A 17,522-nucleotide genomic window follows, 5' to 3' on the forward strand; every position below is an offset into this window, starting at 1 on the left:
GGAAGCCTTGTTCTGCCCTGGCTGAGAGGTACACCCTGAACAACGCTAGTGATGGAAGCCTTGTTCTGCCCTGGCTGAGAGGTACACCCTGAACAACACTAGTGATGGAAGCCTTGTTCTGCCCTGGCTGAGAGGTACACCCTGAACAACACTAGTGATGGAAGCCTTGTTCTGCCCTGGCTGAGAGGTACACCCTGAACAACGCTAGTGATGGAAGCCTTGTTCTGCCCTGGCTGAGAGGTACACCCTGAACAACGCTAGTGATGGAAGCCTTGTTCTGCCCTGGCTGAGAGGTACACCCTGAACAACACTAGTGATGGAAGCCTTGTTCTGCCCTGGCTGAGAGGTACACCCTGAACAACACTAGTGATGGAAGCCTTGTTCTGCCCTGGCTGAGAGGTAAACCCTGAACAACCCTAGTGATGGAAGCCTTGTTCTGCCCTGGCTGAGAGGTACACCCTGAACAACGCTAGTGATGGAAGCCTTGTTCTGCCCTGGCTGAGAGGTACACCCTGAACAACGCTAGTGATGGAAGCCTTGTTCTGCCCTGGCTGAGAGGTACACCCTGAACAACGCTAGTGATGGAAGCCTTGTTCTGCCCTGGCTGAGAGGTACACCCTGAACAACGCTAGTGATGGAAGCCTTGTTCTGCCCTGGCTGAGAGGTACACCCTGAGCAACCCTAGTGATGGAAGCCTTGTTCTGCCCTGGCTGAGAGGTACACCCTGCGCAACGCTAGTGATGGAAGCCTTGTTCTGCCCTGGCTGAGAGGTACACCCTGCGCAACGCTAGTGATGGAAGCCTTGTTCTGCCCTGGCTGAGAGGTACACCCTGAACAACGCTAGTGATGGAAGCCTTGTTCTGCCCTGGCTGAGAGGTACACCCTGAGCAACGCTAGTGATGGAAGCCTTGTTCTGCCCTGGCTGAGAGGTACACCCTGAACAACGCTAGTGATGGAAGCCTTGTTCTGCCCTGGCTGAGAGGTACACCCTGAACAACCCTAGTGATGGAAGCCTTGTTCTGCCCTGGCTGAGAGGTACACCCTGAACAACGCTAGTGATGGAAGCCTTGTTCTGCCCTGGCTGAGAGGTACACCCTGAACAACACTAGTGATGGAAGCCTTGTTCTGCCCTGGCTGAGAGGTACACCCTGAACAACACTAGTGATGGAAGCCTTGTTCTGCCCTGGCTGAGAGGTACACCCTGAACAACGCTAGTGATGGAAGCCTTGTTCATCCCTGGCTGAGAGGTACACCCTGAGCAACGCTAGTGATGGAAGCCTTGTTCTGCCCTGGCTGAGAGGTACACCCTGAACAACGCTAGTGATGGAAGCCTTGTTTTGCCCTGGCTGAGAGGTACACCCTGAGCAACGCTAGTGATGGAAGCCTTGTTCTGCCCTGGCTGAGAGGTACACCCTGAACAACCCTAGTGATGGAAGCCTTGTTCTGCCCTGGCTGAGAGGTACACCCTGAACAACGCTAGTGATGGAAGCCTTGTTCTGCCCTGGCTGAGAGGTACACCCTGAACAACACTAGTGATGGAAGCCTTGTTCTGCCCTGGCTGAGAGGTACACCCTGAACAACACTAGTGATGGAAGCCTTGTTCTGCCCTGGCTGAGAGGTACACCCTGAACAACGCTAGTGATGGAAGCCTTGTTCTGCCCTGGCTGAGAGGTACACCCTGAACAACGCTAGTGATGGAAGCCTTGTTCTGCCCTGGCTGAGAGGTACACCCTGAACAACACTAGTGATGGAAGCCTTGTTCTGCCCTGGCTGAGAGGTACACCCTGAACAACACTAGTGATGGAAGCCTTGTTCTGCCCTGGCTGAGAGGTACTACCTGAACAACACTAGTGATGGAAGCCTTGTTCTGCCCTGGCTGAGAGGTACACCCTGAGCAAGGCTAGTGATGGAAGCCTTGTTCTGCCCTGGCTGAGAGTTACACCCTGAACAACGCTAGTGATGGAAGCCTTGTTCTGCCCTGGCTGAGAGGTACACCCTGAGCAACGCTAGTGATGGAAGCCTTGTTCTGCCCTGGCTGAGAGGTACACCCTGAGCAACCCTAGTGATGGAAGCCTTGTTCTGCCCTGGCTGAGAGGTACACCCTGAGCAACCCTAGTGATGGAAGCCTTGTTCTGCCCTGGCTGAGAGTTACACCCTGAACAACGCTAGTGATGGAAGCCTTGTTCTGCCCTGGCTGAGAGGTACACCCTGAGCAACGCTAGTGATGGAAGCCTTGTTCTGCCCTGGCTGAGAGGTACACCCTGAACAACACTAGTGATGGAAGCCTTGTTCTGCCCTGGCTGAGAGGTACACCCTGAGCAACGCTAGTGATGGAAGCCTTGTTCTGCCCTGGCTGAGAGTTACACCCTGAACAACGCTAGTGATGGAAGCCTTGTTCTGCCCTGGCTGAGAGGTACACCCTGAACAACACTAGTGATGGAAGCCTTGTTCTGCCCTGGCTGAGAGGTACACCCTGAGCAACGCTAGTGATGGAAGCCTTGTTCTGCCCTGGCTGAGAGTTACACCCTGAACAACGCTAGTGATGGAAGCCTTGTTCTGCCCTGGCTGAGAGGTACACCCTGAACAACACTAGTGATGGAAGCCTTGTTCTGCCCTGGCTGAGAGGTACACCCTGAACAACGCTAGTGATGGAAGCCTTGTTCTGCCCTGGCTGAGAGGTACACCCTGAACAACACTAGTGATGGAAGCCTTGTTCTGCCCTGGCTGAGAGGTACACCCTGAGCAACGCTAGTGATGGAAGCCTTGTTCTGCCCTGGCTGAGAGTTACACCCTGAACAACGCTAGTGATGGAAGCCTTGTTCTGCCCTGGCTGAGAGGTACACCCTGAACAACACTAGTGATGGAAGCCTTGTTCTGCCCTGGCTGAGAGGTACACCCTGAACAACACTAGTGATGGAAGCCTTGTTCTGCCCTGGCTGAGAGGTACACCCTGAACAACACTAGTGATGGAAGCCTTGTTCTGCCCTGGCTGAGAGGTACACCCTGAACAACACTAGTGATGGAAGCCTTGTTCTGCCCTGGCTGAGAGGTACACCCTGAACAACACTAGTGATGGAAGCCTTGTTCTGCCCTGGCTGAGAGGTAAACCCTGAACAACCCTAGTGATGGAAGCCTTGTTCTGCCCTGGCTGAGAGGTACACCCCGAGCAACGCTAGTGATGGAAGCCTTGTTCTGCCCTGGCTGAGAGTTACACCCTGAACAACGCTAGTGATGGAAGCCTTGTTCTGCCCTGGCTGAGAGGTACACCCTGAACAACACTAGTGATGGAAGCCTTGTTCTGCCCTGGCTGAGAGGTACACCCTGAGCAACGCTAGTGATGGAAGCCTTGTTCTGCCCTGGCTGAGAGTTACACCCTGAACAACGCTAGTGATGGAAGCCTTGTTCTGCCCTGGCTGAGAGGTACACCCTGAACAACCCTAGTGATGGAAGCCTTGTTCTGCCCTGGCTGAGAGGTACACCCTGAACAACGCTAGTGATGGAAGCCTTGTTCTGCCCTGGCTGAGAGGTACACCCTGAACAACACTAGTGATGGAAGCCTTGTTCTGCCCTGGCTGAGAGGTACACCCTGAGCAACGCTAGTGATGGAAGCCTTGTTCTGCCCTGGCTGAGAGTTACACCCTGAACAACGCTAGTGATGGAAGCCTTGTTCTGCCCTGGCTGAGAGGTACACCCTGAACAACACTAGTGATGGAAGCCTTGTTCTGCCCTGGCTGAGAGGTACACCCTGAACAACACTAGTGATGGAAGCCTTGTTCTGCCCTGGCTGAGAGGTACACCCTGAACAACACTAGTGATGGAAGCCTTGTTCTGCCCTGGCTGAGAGGTACACCCTGAACAACACTAGTGATGGAAGCCTTGTTCTGCCCTGGCTGAGAGGTACACCCTGAACAACACTAGTGATGGAAGCCTTGTTCTGCCCTGGCTGAGAGGTACACCCTGAACAACACTAGTGATGGAAGCCTTGTTCTGCCCTGGCTGAGAGCTACACCCTGAACAACGCTAGTGATGGAAGCCTTGTTCTGCCCTGGCTGAGAGGTACACCCTGAACAACGCTAGTGATGGAAGCCTTGTTCTGCCCTGGCTGAGAGGTACACCCTGAACAACACTAGTGATGGAAGCCTTGTTCTGCCCTGGCTGAGAGGTACACCCTGAACAACACTAGTGATGGAAGCCTTGTTCTGCCCTGGCTGAGAGGTACACCCTGAACAACACTAGTGATGGAAGCCTTGTTCTGCCCTGGCTGAGAGGTACACCCTGAACAACACTAGTGATGGAAGCCTTGTTCTGCCCTGGCTGAGAGGTACTACCTGAACAACACTAGTGATGGAAGCCTTGTTCTGCCCTGGCTGAGAGGTACACCCTGAGCAAGGCTAGTGATGGAAGCCTTGTTCTGCCCTGGCTGAGAGTTACACCCTGAACAACGCTAGTGATGGAAGCCTTGTTCTGCCCTGGCTGAGAGGTACACCCTGAGCAACGCTAGTGATGGAAGCCTTGTTCTGCCCTGGCTGAGAGGTACACCCTGAGCAACCCTAGTGATGGAAGCCTTGTTCTGCCCTGGCTGAGAGGTACACCCTGAGCAACCCTAGTGATGGAAGCCTTGTTCTGCCCTGGCTGAGAGTTACACCCTGAACAACGCTAGTGATGGAAGCCTTGTTCTGCCCTGGCTGAGAGGTACACCCTGAGCAACGCTAGTGATGGAAGCCTTGTTCTGCCCTGGCTGAGAGGTACACCCTGAACAACACTAGTGATGGAAGCCTTGTTCTGCCCTGGCTGAGAGGTACACCCTGAGCAACGCTAGTGATGGAAGCCTTGTTCTGCCCTGGCTGAGAGTTACACCCTGAACAACGCTAGTGATGGAAGCCTTGTTCTGCCCTGGCTGAGAGGTACACCCTGAACAACACTAGTGATGGAAGCCTTGTTCTGCCCTGGCTGAGAGGTACACCCTGAGCAACGCTAGTGATGGAAGCCTTGTTCTGCCCTGGCTGAGAGTTACACCCTGAACAACGCTAGTGATGGAAGCCTTGTTCTGCCCTGGCTGAGAGGTACACCCTGAACAACACTAGTGATGGAAGCCTTGTTCTGCCCTGGCTGAGAGGTACACCCTGAACAACGCTAGTGATGGAAGCCTTGTTCTGCCCTGGCTGAGAGGTACACCCTGAACAACACTAGTGATGGAAGCCTTGTTCTGCCCTGGCTGAGAGGTACACCCTGAGCAACGCTAGTGATGGAAGCCTTGTTCTGCCCTGGCTGAGAGTTACACCCTGAACAACGCTAGTGATGGAAGCCTTGTTCTGCCCTGGCTGAGAGGTACACCCTGAACAACACTAGTGATGGAAGCCTTGTTCTGCCCTGGCTGAGAGGTACACCCTGAACAACACTAGTGATGGAAGCCTTGTTCTGCCCTGGCTGAGAGGTACACCCTGAACAACACTAGTGATGGAAGCCTTGTTCTGCCCTGGCTGAGAGGTACACCCTGAACAACACTAGTGATGGAAGCCTTGTTCTGCCCTGGCTGAGAGGTACACCCTGAACAACACTAGTGATGGAAGCCTTGTTCTGCCCTGGCTGAGAGGTAAACCCTGAACAACCCTAGTGATGGAAGCCTTGTTCTGCCCTGGCTGAGAGGTACACCCTGAGCAACGCTAGTGATGGAAGCCTTGTTCTGCCCTGGCTGAGAGTTACACCCTGAACAACGCTAGTGATGGAAGCCTTGTTCTGCCCTGGCTGAGAGGTACACCCTGAACAACACTAGTGATGGAAGCCTTGTTCTGCCCTGGCTGAGAGGTACACCCTGAGCAACGCTAGTGATGGAAGCCTTGTTCTGCCCTGGCTGAGAGTTACACCCTGAACAACGCTAGTGATGGAAGCCTTGTTCTGCCCTGGCTGAGAGGTACACCCTGAACAACACTAGTGATGGAAGCCTTGTTCTGCCCTGGCTGAGAGGTACACCCTGAACAACGCTAGTGATGGAAGCCTTGTTCTGCCCTGGCTGAGAGGTACACCCTGAACAACACTAGTGATGGAAGCCTTGTTCTGCCCTGGCTGAGAGGTACACCCTGAGCAACGCTAGTGATGGAAGCCTTGTTCTGCCCTGGCTGAGAGTTACACCCTGAACAACGCTAGTGATGGAAGCCTTGTTCTGCCCTGGCTGAGAGGTACACCCTGAACAACACTAGTGATGGAAGCCTTGTTCTGCCCTGGCTGAGAGGTACACCCTGAACAACACTAGTGATGGAAGCCTTGTTCTGCCCTGGCTGAGAGGTACACCCTGAACAACACTAGTGATGGAAGCCTTGTTCTGCCCTGGCTGAGAGGTACACCCTGAACAACACTAGTGATGGAAGCCTTGTTCTGCCCTGGCTGAGAGGTACACCCTGAACAACACTAGTGATGGAAGCCTTGTTCTGCCCTGGCTGAGAGTTACACCCTGAACAACACTAGTGATGGAAGCCTTGTTCTGCCCTGGCTGAGAGTTACACCCTGAACAACGCTAGTGATGGAAGCCTTGTTCTGCCCTGGCTGAGAGGTACACCCTGAACAATGCTAGTGATGGAAGCCTTGTTCTGCCCTGGCTGAGAGGTACACCCTGAACAACACTAGTGATGGAAGCCTTGTTCTGCCCTGGCTGAGAGTTACACCCTGAACAACGCTAGTGATGGAAGCCTTGTTCTGCCCTGGCTGAGAGTTACACCCTGAACAACGCTAGTGATGGAAGCCTTGTTCTGCCCTGGCTGAGAGGTACACCCTGAACAACGCTAGTGATGGAAGCCTTGTTCTGCCCTGGCTGAGAGTTACACCCTGAACAACGCTAGTGATGGAAGCCTTGTTCTGCCCTGGCTGAGAGGTACACCCTGAACAATGCAGTTGATAAACCCTACAACGTGGTCGGGGTGAGATATAAATAACATCCTGGAGCTACCAACGGGTGCAACATTAATACACAAGCAAGTGTGTCAGAGTGTGTGTGTGTGTGTGTGTTTAAAGAAATAAGTCAGTTGCACAACTTAATGCATTCAACCAAAGTGTTTCTTCTGCATTTAACCCAACCCCTTGAGAAGATGCAGACTGCCACATAGTAAATCCAAATAAACTCATTTTCTTCATATACTCAACAATCTAATAAGATATTTGCTAGTCTTAACAAAATTAAAACAAATAAATATCAGGAAATCTTGCAACAAAAAATATATACCTTACCAACACCAGATTATTTTAAATCATTGTCTTATATTAGTAACTCCTATGTTGATTAAGCTTCAGTTTTCAGTCATACAAAAGTTGTTCAGTTCCCAAACAAGTCTTCATCGCTGTAAACAAAGCCTTCTCCACCATGGCATTGCCCAATGTTGGGACAGTTCAGTTTTCTGAATCTAAATGTCATATATCTCCCTCTCCTTTGGGCCCATCCAGTCTGAGATCCACATCGTTCCTTCCCAGTGTAAAGAGACTGACCACAGCCAAGAGTGCAGCTAGCATCAAAACAGCACAACCACCTAACATATGCCTGGTTCCACTACCTCCCTCGTCCCCTCCGGTCCCCGACACCTCCCTGTGGAGCGCCAGCAGCCCCAGACAGGCCGTCAGGTGAAGGGGCAGCCTGAACCAGGCCAGCACTCCGGCCCTCTTCTCCTCTGGGATCACCCTCCCCTGGAGGAAGCTGACAGCGGGGAAGTAGAGGCCACTGGCTAGCTCCAGCATCAGGAAGGCCAGCAGGGACTCGCGGGGTCTGGGCTGGCCCGGGGCGGTGGAGAAGATGAGCATGAAGAAGGAGAAAAAGGCGAGCAGTATGGAGAAGCAGAGGAGGTGACCAGGCTGGAGGCGGTAGCGGGTGGAGGTGGCCAGGCGGTAGAGCAGGGACCCCGCCATACTGGCTGCCATCAGACAGGAGAAGACCATGCCCAGTGGAGGGCCGTAGGGGTCCAGGACGGGGGTCCACAGGAAGATGAATATATAGAGTACACTCTCAAATAGAGCCTGGACTCCTCCTAGCAGCATCACCCGTCTGTCTGATAAGAGACAGCGGAGGCTTTCCTGACAGCTGCGCCAGAACCGGGCCCGCGCAGAAGCCCGGGCCAGAGGTGCTGAACTAGAAGGACCGAGCAAGGGCTTCTTGTTGTCCCCTTCCAGGCTTCCATCCTTCTCCTCCAGGCCCCAATCAGTCAGCACCACCCAGCCACAGGCCCCAAGGCAGGGCACGGCCAGGAGGAAGGGCGCCACAGGCCCGAGGTGGAGCCACTCAGCCAGCATGTTAGCCACCAGCCCAGCCCCCACCGCTAGCCCGTGGTTCCAGCTAGCAGCCTTGGTGAAGGTATTGGGGATCCATTCTTTAGGGAAGTCGTGGACGTCAACATGTCGGTGCACGTACCAGGCCTGGAAGGCTGTGGAGAGCAAAGAGGTGGACAGGCCTCCTAGCACGCGACCCAGGATCAGGACAAAGTAGTCACGGGACAGCTTGGTGAAGCAACAGGCTGAGTAGGCCACGCAGAAGAGCAGGCAGGTCCGTCTCCGCCCCAGGACCTGAATTAATTAATGCACATTTTAAATACATAGAGTTACCTCAGTCATAGCAGTTCAACAATATATACATTGTAAAAAATCTAACGCAGTGTTTTCCAATCCTGGTCCTGGGAACCTAAAGGGGTTCACGTTATGGTTTTTGCCCTAGCACTAACAAACTTGATTAAACTAATCATCAAGTCTTCGATTATTTGAATCAGGTGTGTTAGTGCTAGGGCAAAAGCAATACTGCGTACCCCTTTGGGTCCCCAGGACCAGGATTGGGAAACAATGGTTTAAGGACTTATTTTTATTGGCTCTCAGGTTCTCGGACCAACAGGCTCCGAGACAGCTTCTACCACCAGGCCATCAAACTGCTGAACGGCTAACGCTAGCTGTCTACCTGCTCAGACCTGCACCTTAAAGACTATTTACATGGACTCTCCTCACAGCCAACCCTGACACACAAGTGCACACACAGTCAACTCTGCTGTTCTATTTATATACTATTTTACTCAATTGCCCACCCAATACACTATTGACTTCCAATTTGTAAATAGTCACACTTGACATAGCACATTCATAATTTATACTGTATATCAGTTTTATTACTAAAATGCATACCACTTTCTTCTACTACTTGTTATTATTTTTTTAAATTTGGATTATATTGATTCTGCACTGTTGAGGGAGCTTGCAAGTAGACATTACACTATCATTTATACCTGCAGTAAATGGTGTACTTGATGAATAAACTTAGATCATTTTAATTTGATTTATTTACAGTGTGGTCCTGGTTATTGTTACCTGAGGAAGCCAGCTAGCCACGGGGGCAAACAGCACACAGGAGGCCAGGCCAACGACATACAGGATGGCTATCTGGGACTCCAGGAAGCTGTAATGGCGGTAGAGCTTGTAGAGGTATGGCCCCTGCAGCCAGTCAGCCGACAAGGCTAAGAGGTAGCCTCGGAGGAACAAGGTCTGGAACCTACGGAAGGCAGGGTTGGTGCCCATGGCAGAGGGGGTGGGTTGAGGTGGGGTGAGGCGACGTGCCGTTAGCTCCAGACAGACACATAGCACCAGTAGGACCACCATGGCCAGGTAGGCTGTCACCAACATGATGGGTTTGTCCAAGTGTGACTGTTAGGGGCGGGGAGGTCTCTTCACTCCTGTCTTATCCGTTGTGGCTCAGTCAAAGGCTGCGGAGACAGAGACTCTATTACTAACGGCACCATAAAGACAGTTATTGTGAATATCTACCAACATAAATAACTTAAAGCCTAGTTATGTAAACGTGGCGTCCATACTAGCTATCTAAAGAAGATGTTTGCTTGGGGTTGTCATCTCATCTAGATACTGCTGCATGAGATGACTACAAATCAAAGTTTATTGTTTGTTTACACAGATTTGCAGGTGTTATGCCACCTTTACATCATGTCGGAAACTCGGGACCTCTGAGTTAAAATGAATGTAAGTTATTTGCGTCGAGCTTCCCATTGGTTGATTCCGATACCTCCTAAGTGGGAAACTCGGGATCATCCCACTCTCCCGCCAAGGTTAGCAAGTCAGAGATTTCAGAGTTTCCGACATGACGTGAACGAGGCATTATAGCAGGTGCAGCAAAATACTTTTCAAACTAAAGATCTGGCAGGTAGCAACCTCCTTGGATACCAATGTACATTTTGTAAGTTTGCTTCCAAAAGATAGCTAAACAGCTAGCATAAGCTTGGCAAATAACATTAGTAGCTCTGGTCCAGGCCAATATGTACGGATGACTTTCTTCAACAGCCTGCATCTTTCCATTCATCCCACGGAGGATTTTGTTACTAGAGTGCTGACTAAAAGCCGATTTATGCTTGATCTGCGAAATGTGGTCCAGAGGCTCCTTACGGATGGTGTGACGCAATTGCGGAGCCAGGGGCACACTCCAACATAATTTACAAACGAAGCATGCGTGTTAAGTGAGTCCACCAAATCAGAGGCAGTAGGGATGACCAGGGATATTCTCTTGAGAAGTGTGTGAATTGGACACTTTTCCTGTCCTGCTAAGAATTCAAAATGTAACGAGTTCTACTGCCTGAGCAGAGATGATGACTAAGGAATTAAAAATAATAAAGTAATCAAAGAAAAACTAAGTAAGATACACAACTGAAATATTTGATTATTTCGGTACAGTATGAAGCACGGCTCATCATAATGTCTGGAACGGAGCAAATGGAATGGCACCAAACCATGTGTTTGATACCATTCCACTGATTCCGCTGCAGCCATTACCACAAGCATGTCCTCCCCAATTAAGGTGCCACCAACCTCCTGTGGTTTGAAGATAAGCTAAAACTGCTTCTCCAATAGAAATCCCTGATCACACTTGTAGGTGATGCCATGGCGACGTTGGCTAGCTAAGCTCATGTGTAGAAACACGTCATCGGGTCTAACGGTCGTCTCGCGCTGAACTGCACATGTGCAGGCGGTCAAATCAAAGACACTCCTTCAATATAAAGTTGTTTTTGACGAAAATGAAAAGGTGTCAGTTTGTCACCTTCACGAGTTTGAAGCATTAACATGTTCAACTACTGAAGACATTGGCTCAAATCTAGGTTGTGTCTTAGGTTGAGAAAATTAACAACTAAGGAAGAATTTGTCACTTCTCTCACTGACTTCTAAAACCACAAACTCCGGCCTTGTCTGTTTGGTCTGTTTCGCAAGTGTTCCCAGAAGTCTTGCGATGTTGCTCCTCTGGGCTTATAAACTCTGTGCTTATATGTTTTGTTATATGAAATAATATCAGTCAGTTAACATGACCTTTAGGAATTATGAAGCCTTTGTGCTTTTTTAAAATTACATAAATGCTTTGAAATTCACAAAAAGTGATGTTAACTGATTAAGATTATCACATAGAACTAAATGTATAACAAGCCTGTGTTTACCACTGACCTTATTTTCGCTGTTTATCCAAAAACCCTACAGAACGCCATTCATTTCCCCATAGGCTTTGTCCAACAAACCATTGCAAAGTTAGTGCCTACAAAAAGCCGTCATTACTACTTCTCTCAATGGAAAGATGTAGCACAGATAGATATATAGAACAATGGGTCAGATAGATATCTATCTCCAAGAACACTAAGGTAACCTGTCTAAATGACTACTGACTCGTAGCACTCACATCTGTAGCCATGAAGTGCTTTGAAAGGCTGGTCATGGCTCAAATCAACACCATTATCCCAGAAACCCTAGACCCACTCCAATTTGCATACCGCCCCAACAGATGATGCAATCTCTATTGCACTCCACAATGCCCTTTCCCACTTGGACAAAAGGAACACCTATGTCAGAATGCTATTTATTGACCACAGCTCATCGTTCAACACCATAGTACCCCCAAAGCTCATCACTAAGCTAAGGACCCTGGGACTAAACACCTCCCTCTGCAACTCGATCCTGGACTTCCTGACGGGCCGCCCCCAGGTGGTAAGGGTAGGTAACAACAAATCCGCCACGCTAATCCTCAACACAGGGACCCCTCAGGGGTGCATGCTCAGTCCCCTCCTGTACTCCCTGTTCACTCATGACTGCACAGCCAGGCACGACTCCAACACCATCATTAAGTTTGCAGATGACACAATAGTGGTAGGCCTGATCACCGACAACGACGAGACAGCCTATAGGGAGGAGGCCAGAAATCTGGCCGTGTGGTGCCAGGACAACAACCTATCCCTCAACATGATCAGAGGAAGGCCCAAAAAATTGCCAAAGACTCCAGCCACCCTAGTCATAAACTGTTTTCTCTGCTACCACACGGCAAGCGGTATAGGAGCACCAAATCTATGTCCAAGAGGCTTCTAAACAGCTTCTACCCCAAAGCCATAAGACTCCTGAACACCTAATCAAATGGCTACCCAGACTATTCGCATGCCCCCCCCCCCCCCCTACACCACTGCTACTCTCTGTTGTTATCATCTATGCAAAGTCACTTTAATAACTCTACCTACATGTACATATTACCTCAACTAACCGGTGCCCCCACACATTGGCGCTGTACCGGTACCCCCCTGTATATAGTCTCACTATTGTTATTTTACTGCTGCTATTTAATTACTTGTTACTTTTATTTCTTATTGTTATCCATATTTTTTTTTTTGAACTGCATTGTTGGTTAGGGGCTCGTAAGTAAGCATTTCACTAAGGTCTACTACACCTGTTGTATTCGGCGCATGTGACTAATACAATTTGTTTGATATGATATTTCACTGGGAGTTTAAATGTGAAGTATCAGGTGAGAGATGGATTTTGGCTGACATTCTACTAATTTTCTCATAGATTAAACATTTGATCTCAATACAGTTTTCTGTTCCAAAAAGTAAAATCTGTTAAGAACAGAGTGGAGTTTTGTAGATTTACCTTTTGCCCAAGTTAAATAAAATTGCATTGTTTATAAGGAGTATAAAGTGCGAGTTATTGCACATACATACTTCAATAGGCGTTCCCCATCGGAAATTCATGCTAGAATGGGGCAATAGGATCTTGCTAGTTAGTTCTTGGCTGCCCCCCTTGTCCTGCCCACTATGACTCATTTGTGGTGCAAGACTTCAGGATTTTTGGAGTCGACTCCAAATCCGACTCCTGTGATTGGAGTCGACTCCCAAAACACACACACCATCTCATTATTGCAGTCCTAGTAGGAAGACTACATTTGCGTTCTAGAAGACTGATATGAACATGAGGCTGCCCATTTTGTTTGAATATATAAGGTGATGTGTAGAAACTATAATATTTTAGCTGTGTGCAGCCTTGACGGATCCCATGAGATGCGGCGCACTCTATTCTGATAAACCTATTCGTTGCCATGTTACAGCCCTATTCGGACGGATATTACTACTAGAGACGTTGGTTTTGTAATTATTATCCAAGCATGTGCGTTATTCCAGAGGCCAATTCACACAGGATTAGTTTTTCCAAACTGTCCCCTGTAATTATTATTATTTCAAATGTACTCTTATGACGGGAGCCTGGAGGTTTTTATTGTAGACGTGCAGATATTTCATTAATTTCAACGTTATGTCCACACGACAATACCCTACACTGATAGCTTGGCTGCCAAATGTACAGGTCTCCCCATAATATTTAAATGTATAAAGTGTGATCATAAACATGATTTTATCGAACCATCCATGTTAGACGTTATTCCCAATAACAATGCCCACATCCTGCTGATTTGAGCTACTGAATCGTATTTCCACTTAACTGTGTTTACGGATGAGAAAGTGAACTTGCCATTTCCAAAATGTTTAGCGGGGATGCTACTTTGCGATCTACTGCCTAGGACAGGGCTCTCCAACCCTTTTCGTAGAGACCTAGGACATCAACAGCCAGACAGGGTTTCCTTTCTCTCAGCCTGCTCCAATCCTCTCTCCCTCGCCTGCTCCCCTTTCTCTTAGCTATGAAAAACGTTAGTGTGTCTTCGGTCTATTGCGTGTAGAATATCTCATCCTTTTCATTGATAACCCCTACTTTAGTGAACTTACTCGAGACATTACAAAGCCAATAAATTGCGATAGCCTAGCCTACCATACATCTTTTGATTACCGATGCACGGTTCTGCCAGGTGGCGGACATGCCAGGCTGTGTGCATCTCCATCTCTCTCCCTCGCTCTTTTTTTGCTGTGAAAGATTCGAGAGTTTGTGTTCTCGAAGTAGTCTACGGAAAATAGTTTAATCCGTTGCAAAAATACAGAATCTTAGAAGTCGGAATAGAAGCTTGACACCCAGAAATAGAAGTCGATGAATTGATTATTTTGGAGTCGACTCCCCACCACTAGTTCCCATTGGAAACGAAAGGTTGTGGTCTATATTGGGTTAATTGTAAAAAATATTTCGATGTAGGGCGCTGAAGGAAGCTCAAGCCGCACGTAACCCAATGGACCAGAGCTAGATACACAGCTAGCTACCTATCTCGCTCACCATAATCCTTTTTGTATTATGCTAGCTACCGAAACTTGTCAAACAACCTGACTGATATGCTTACCATAGTGTTTAAAATTAAAGTAGGGTTTAAAGTTCTTTAACTACGAGTAAGAAGAGGAGATAGCTCCGACAATCCGTGTTCTACAACGTCCTAATTTCACCACCTATTTCCGGGTTCTGATATCAGTTTCACCACTTGGGGGCAGCCTTTGTTTTTCTATCCCGATTGAGCATGACTTCCATCTCTGCACTTGCAGTAGGGTCGTCATTAGTTACCACAGTCACAAAGTCAGAAACCTTTATTCAATTTATCTTCTTAAAATGTGATTTTTAAACCTAACCTTAACCACACTACTAACCTTATGGCTAACCCTATCCTTAAATTAAGTGCAAAAAGCACATGTTTGTTTTCATGCATTTTTACGAGCCATTTTTTACTTTATGGCTGTGGTAACTACTGGAAACCTTGCAGTTGCCCAATATTGGACTTAAGGAGCCTAACGTTACACCTTCCAAAGACCTTCTTATATGTTCTGTTTAAAGGGTGAATTGGCTCTGGAAGCCAAACCAGCCAAATACTCCATCTAAACGTGAATCGATTATCAATTGCAGTACAGTTATAAAAACATAAATCCCTTTACTTTCATATCAAATCAAAATAATTTCACAAATGCAAAATACACATTTACTGGACACTGATTTTATTGGTTTTACCACAGTTCCAGCCAATGGTATTTTTCAGTGACATCAAGTTTGTGGCATCTGTCAGTGTTCAGAGAAGCAGATAGCTAATTCGAATAGGTAGTCTACTCTGTATTCTGTCTGTTTTCCGTGAACAAGCTCTGTAACATGGACATATGGCTGTGTGGGAACCCTATAAAGTTGTGTATCAATAAAACAAATCAATTATTTCTTGCTGATACGAAATATAAGGTCCTTATGCATAACTGCGGGAAGTAGGGGTGCTGAGGGTGCTGTAGCACCCCCTGAAAAATCAGATAGCAAAAAATATATAAGTAAAACACTGGGCCTTTACTAGTATTAGCAGACCGATATAGACTTCTGTAGCAGGGGGCATTTTTTATGCACCATCTCTGCTTTTGCTAAAAAGGTAGTAGTATAATTAAGAACAGTATCTTGCAGGATTCAATAGTTCAATAGTTTAGATTTGAGTTGTTGCCCTGTCTCTTTCTCTGTGATGTCATTCTAATGGATTCGAGAAAGAACAAAACCCTGTCCTCAAAAATTTACATCAAAAGGTGCAAAGTTATGGGCAAAGACACAAAACAACCACATCAAATTAAATATTTTTCTTGATCAAATAACATAGAAACAACCACTTTTCATGCAGCATTAATTTACCATCCTTACAAACCACTTAATGTACATTACTGTACTGTACATAGGCTGGTAATCTAGGTTTATACCTGTAGACTTTCTAACACCATGAAGAAAAACAATGACCACTACAATAATTGAGTACATTGAGACATCAAGTGGTTTGTGAGGATGTGATGTGATGATGTGCTGTGTTAGAGCATGGTGCTTGCAATGCTAAGGTTGTGGGTTTGATTCCCACGGGGGACCAGTACGAAAAAGTATGAAAATGTATGGACTCACAACTGTAAGTTGCTCTGGATGAGAGTGTCTACTAAATTGGAAAAGGAATGAAAAGACTATTTACATTTTCACATAGAAATAAGTTGCATTTTCAAAGTACTTGAAGAAACTGGTAAACATATACTACCGTTCTAAAGTTTGGGGTCACTTAGAAATGTCCTTGTTTTTGAAAAAAAAAAAAACTCCATTAAAATAACATCAAATTGATGAGAAATACAGTGTAGACATTGTTAATGTTGTTAATGTTGTAAATGACTATTGTAGCTGGAAACGGCAAATTTTTAATGGAATATCTACATAGGCGTACAAAGGCCCATTATCAGCAACCATCACTCCTGTTAGCTAATCCAAGTTTATAATTTTAAAAGGCTAATTGATCATTAGAAAACCCTTTTGCAAATATGTTAGCACAGCTGAAAACTGTTGTTCTGATTAAAGAAGAAATAAGACTGGCCTTCTTTAGACTAGTATTTGGACTATCTGGAGTATCAGCAGGTGTGGGTTCGATTACAGGCTCAAAATGGACAGAAACAAAGTACTTTCTTCTGAAACTCATCAGTCTATTCTTGTTCTGAGAAATGAAGGCTATTCCATGTGAGAAATTGCCAAGAAACTGAAGATCTCGTACAATGCTGTGTACTACTTCCTTCACAGAACAGTGCAAACTGGCTATAACCAGATTAGAAAGAGGAGTGGGAGGCCTTGGTGCACAACTGAGCAAGAGGACAAGTACATTAGAGTGTCTAGTTTGAGGAACAGACGCCTCACAAATCCTCAACTGGCAGCTTCTTTAAATAGTACCCGCAAAACACCAGTCTCAACATCAACAGTGAAGAGGCAACTCCGGGATGCTGGCCTTCTAGGCAGAGTTGCAAGGAAATAGCCATATTTCAGACGGACCAATTAAAAGAAAAGATTAAGGTGGGCAAAAGAACACAGACACCGGACAGAAGAACTCTGCCTAGAAGGCCAGCATCCCAGCCTTTCCACTGTTGACATTGAGACTGGTGTTTGCAGGTACTATTTAATGAAGCTGCCAGTTGAGGACTTGTGAGGCATGTTTTATGTCGGCAAAAAAATCACAGTACCCCTACCCCTAAACTACTTCTTGCGGCTATGTCCTTATGCTTCCAAAACCGTACTGCAAGTGATGCATGTTCATTTTCAGACCGAATGTTGCGCCTCTTAATAAAACTCCCCCCTACAGAAGAGGCCTTCCTTCAATGGCTCTTATGTGTAATATAATGGAACTGAGAGTCAAGACCAAGAGCTACACTTGCAGAACATCCAGAATATATATATTTTTTGCATAATAATCTATTCAGAAATGATTATGCAATGAGGATTCATACATAACATTATTGTTTATTCCAAAGATCTGAAATGCATGCAAGTATGTATAATTGTAGCCTACTACTGAGAAT

General features: G+C 47.3%; 1 protein-coding gene and 3 long non-coding RNA genes across 4 annotated transcripts; 3 read left to right on the forward strand and 1 right to left on the reverse strand.

Annotated features, from left to right (window-relative positions):
- The first annotated feature begins 802 nt into the window (after nt 1-802).
- Nucleotides 803-1,294, forward strand: LOC129829699 (uncharacterized). The gene is made up of 3 exons (XR_008755436.1): nt 803-876; nt 930-1,088; nt 1,248-1,294. It is a non-coding gene; the product is annotated as an uncharacterized LOC129829699 (long non-coding RNA).
- A 126-nt stretch (nt 1,295-1,420) lies between these two features.
- LOC129829700 (uncharacterized) lies at nt 1,421-2,029 on the forward strand. Its single transcript, XR_008755437.1, has 3 exons — nt 1,421-1,512; nt 1,619-1,724; nt 1,990-2,029. It is a non-coding gene; the product is annotated as an uncharacterized LOC129829700 (long non-coding RNA).
- Nucleotides 2,030-3,426: 1,397 nt separating this feature from the next.
- LOC129829698 (uncharacterized) lies at nt 3,427-4,520 on the forward strand. Its single transcript, XR_008755435.1, has 3 exons — nt 3,427-3,526; nt 3,580-4,109; nt 4,481-4,520. It is a non-coding gene; the product is annotated as an uncharacterized LOC129829698 (long non-coding RNA).
- Nucleotides 4,521-5,604: 1,084 nt separating this feature from the next.
- LOC129829697 (molybdate-anion transporter-like) lies at nt 5,605-14,636 on the reverse strand. The gene is made up of 3 exons (XM_055891559.1): nt 14,540-14,636; nt 9,325-9,716; nt 5,605-8,538 (listed from the first exon to the last, which is right to left on the reverse strand). Exons 2-3 carry the CDS (start codon nt 9,634-9,636, stop codon nt 7,399-7,401), a joined length of 1,452 nt encoding a protein of 483 aa, XP_055747534.1. The 5' UTR covers nt 9,637-9,716; nt 14,540-14,636; the 3' UTR covers nt 5,605-7,398.
- Between the last annotated feature and the right edge of the window lie 2,886 nt (nt 14,637-17,522).

Source organism: Salvelinus fontinalis, chromosome 31, assembly GCF_029448725.1.
Source record: "Salvelinus fontinalis isolate EN_2023a chromosome 31, ASM2944872v1, whole genome shotgun sequence".
In the NCBI taxonomy this organism is placed as follows: Eukaryota; Metazoa; Chordata; class Actinopteri; order Salmoniformes; family Salmonidae; genus Salvelinus; species Salvelinus fontinalis.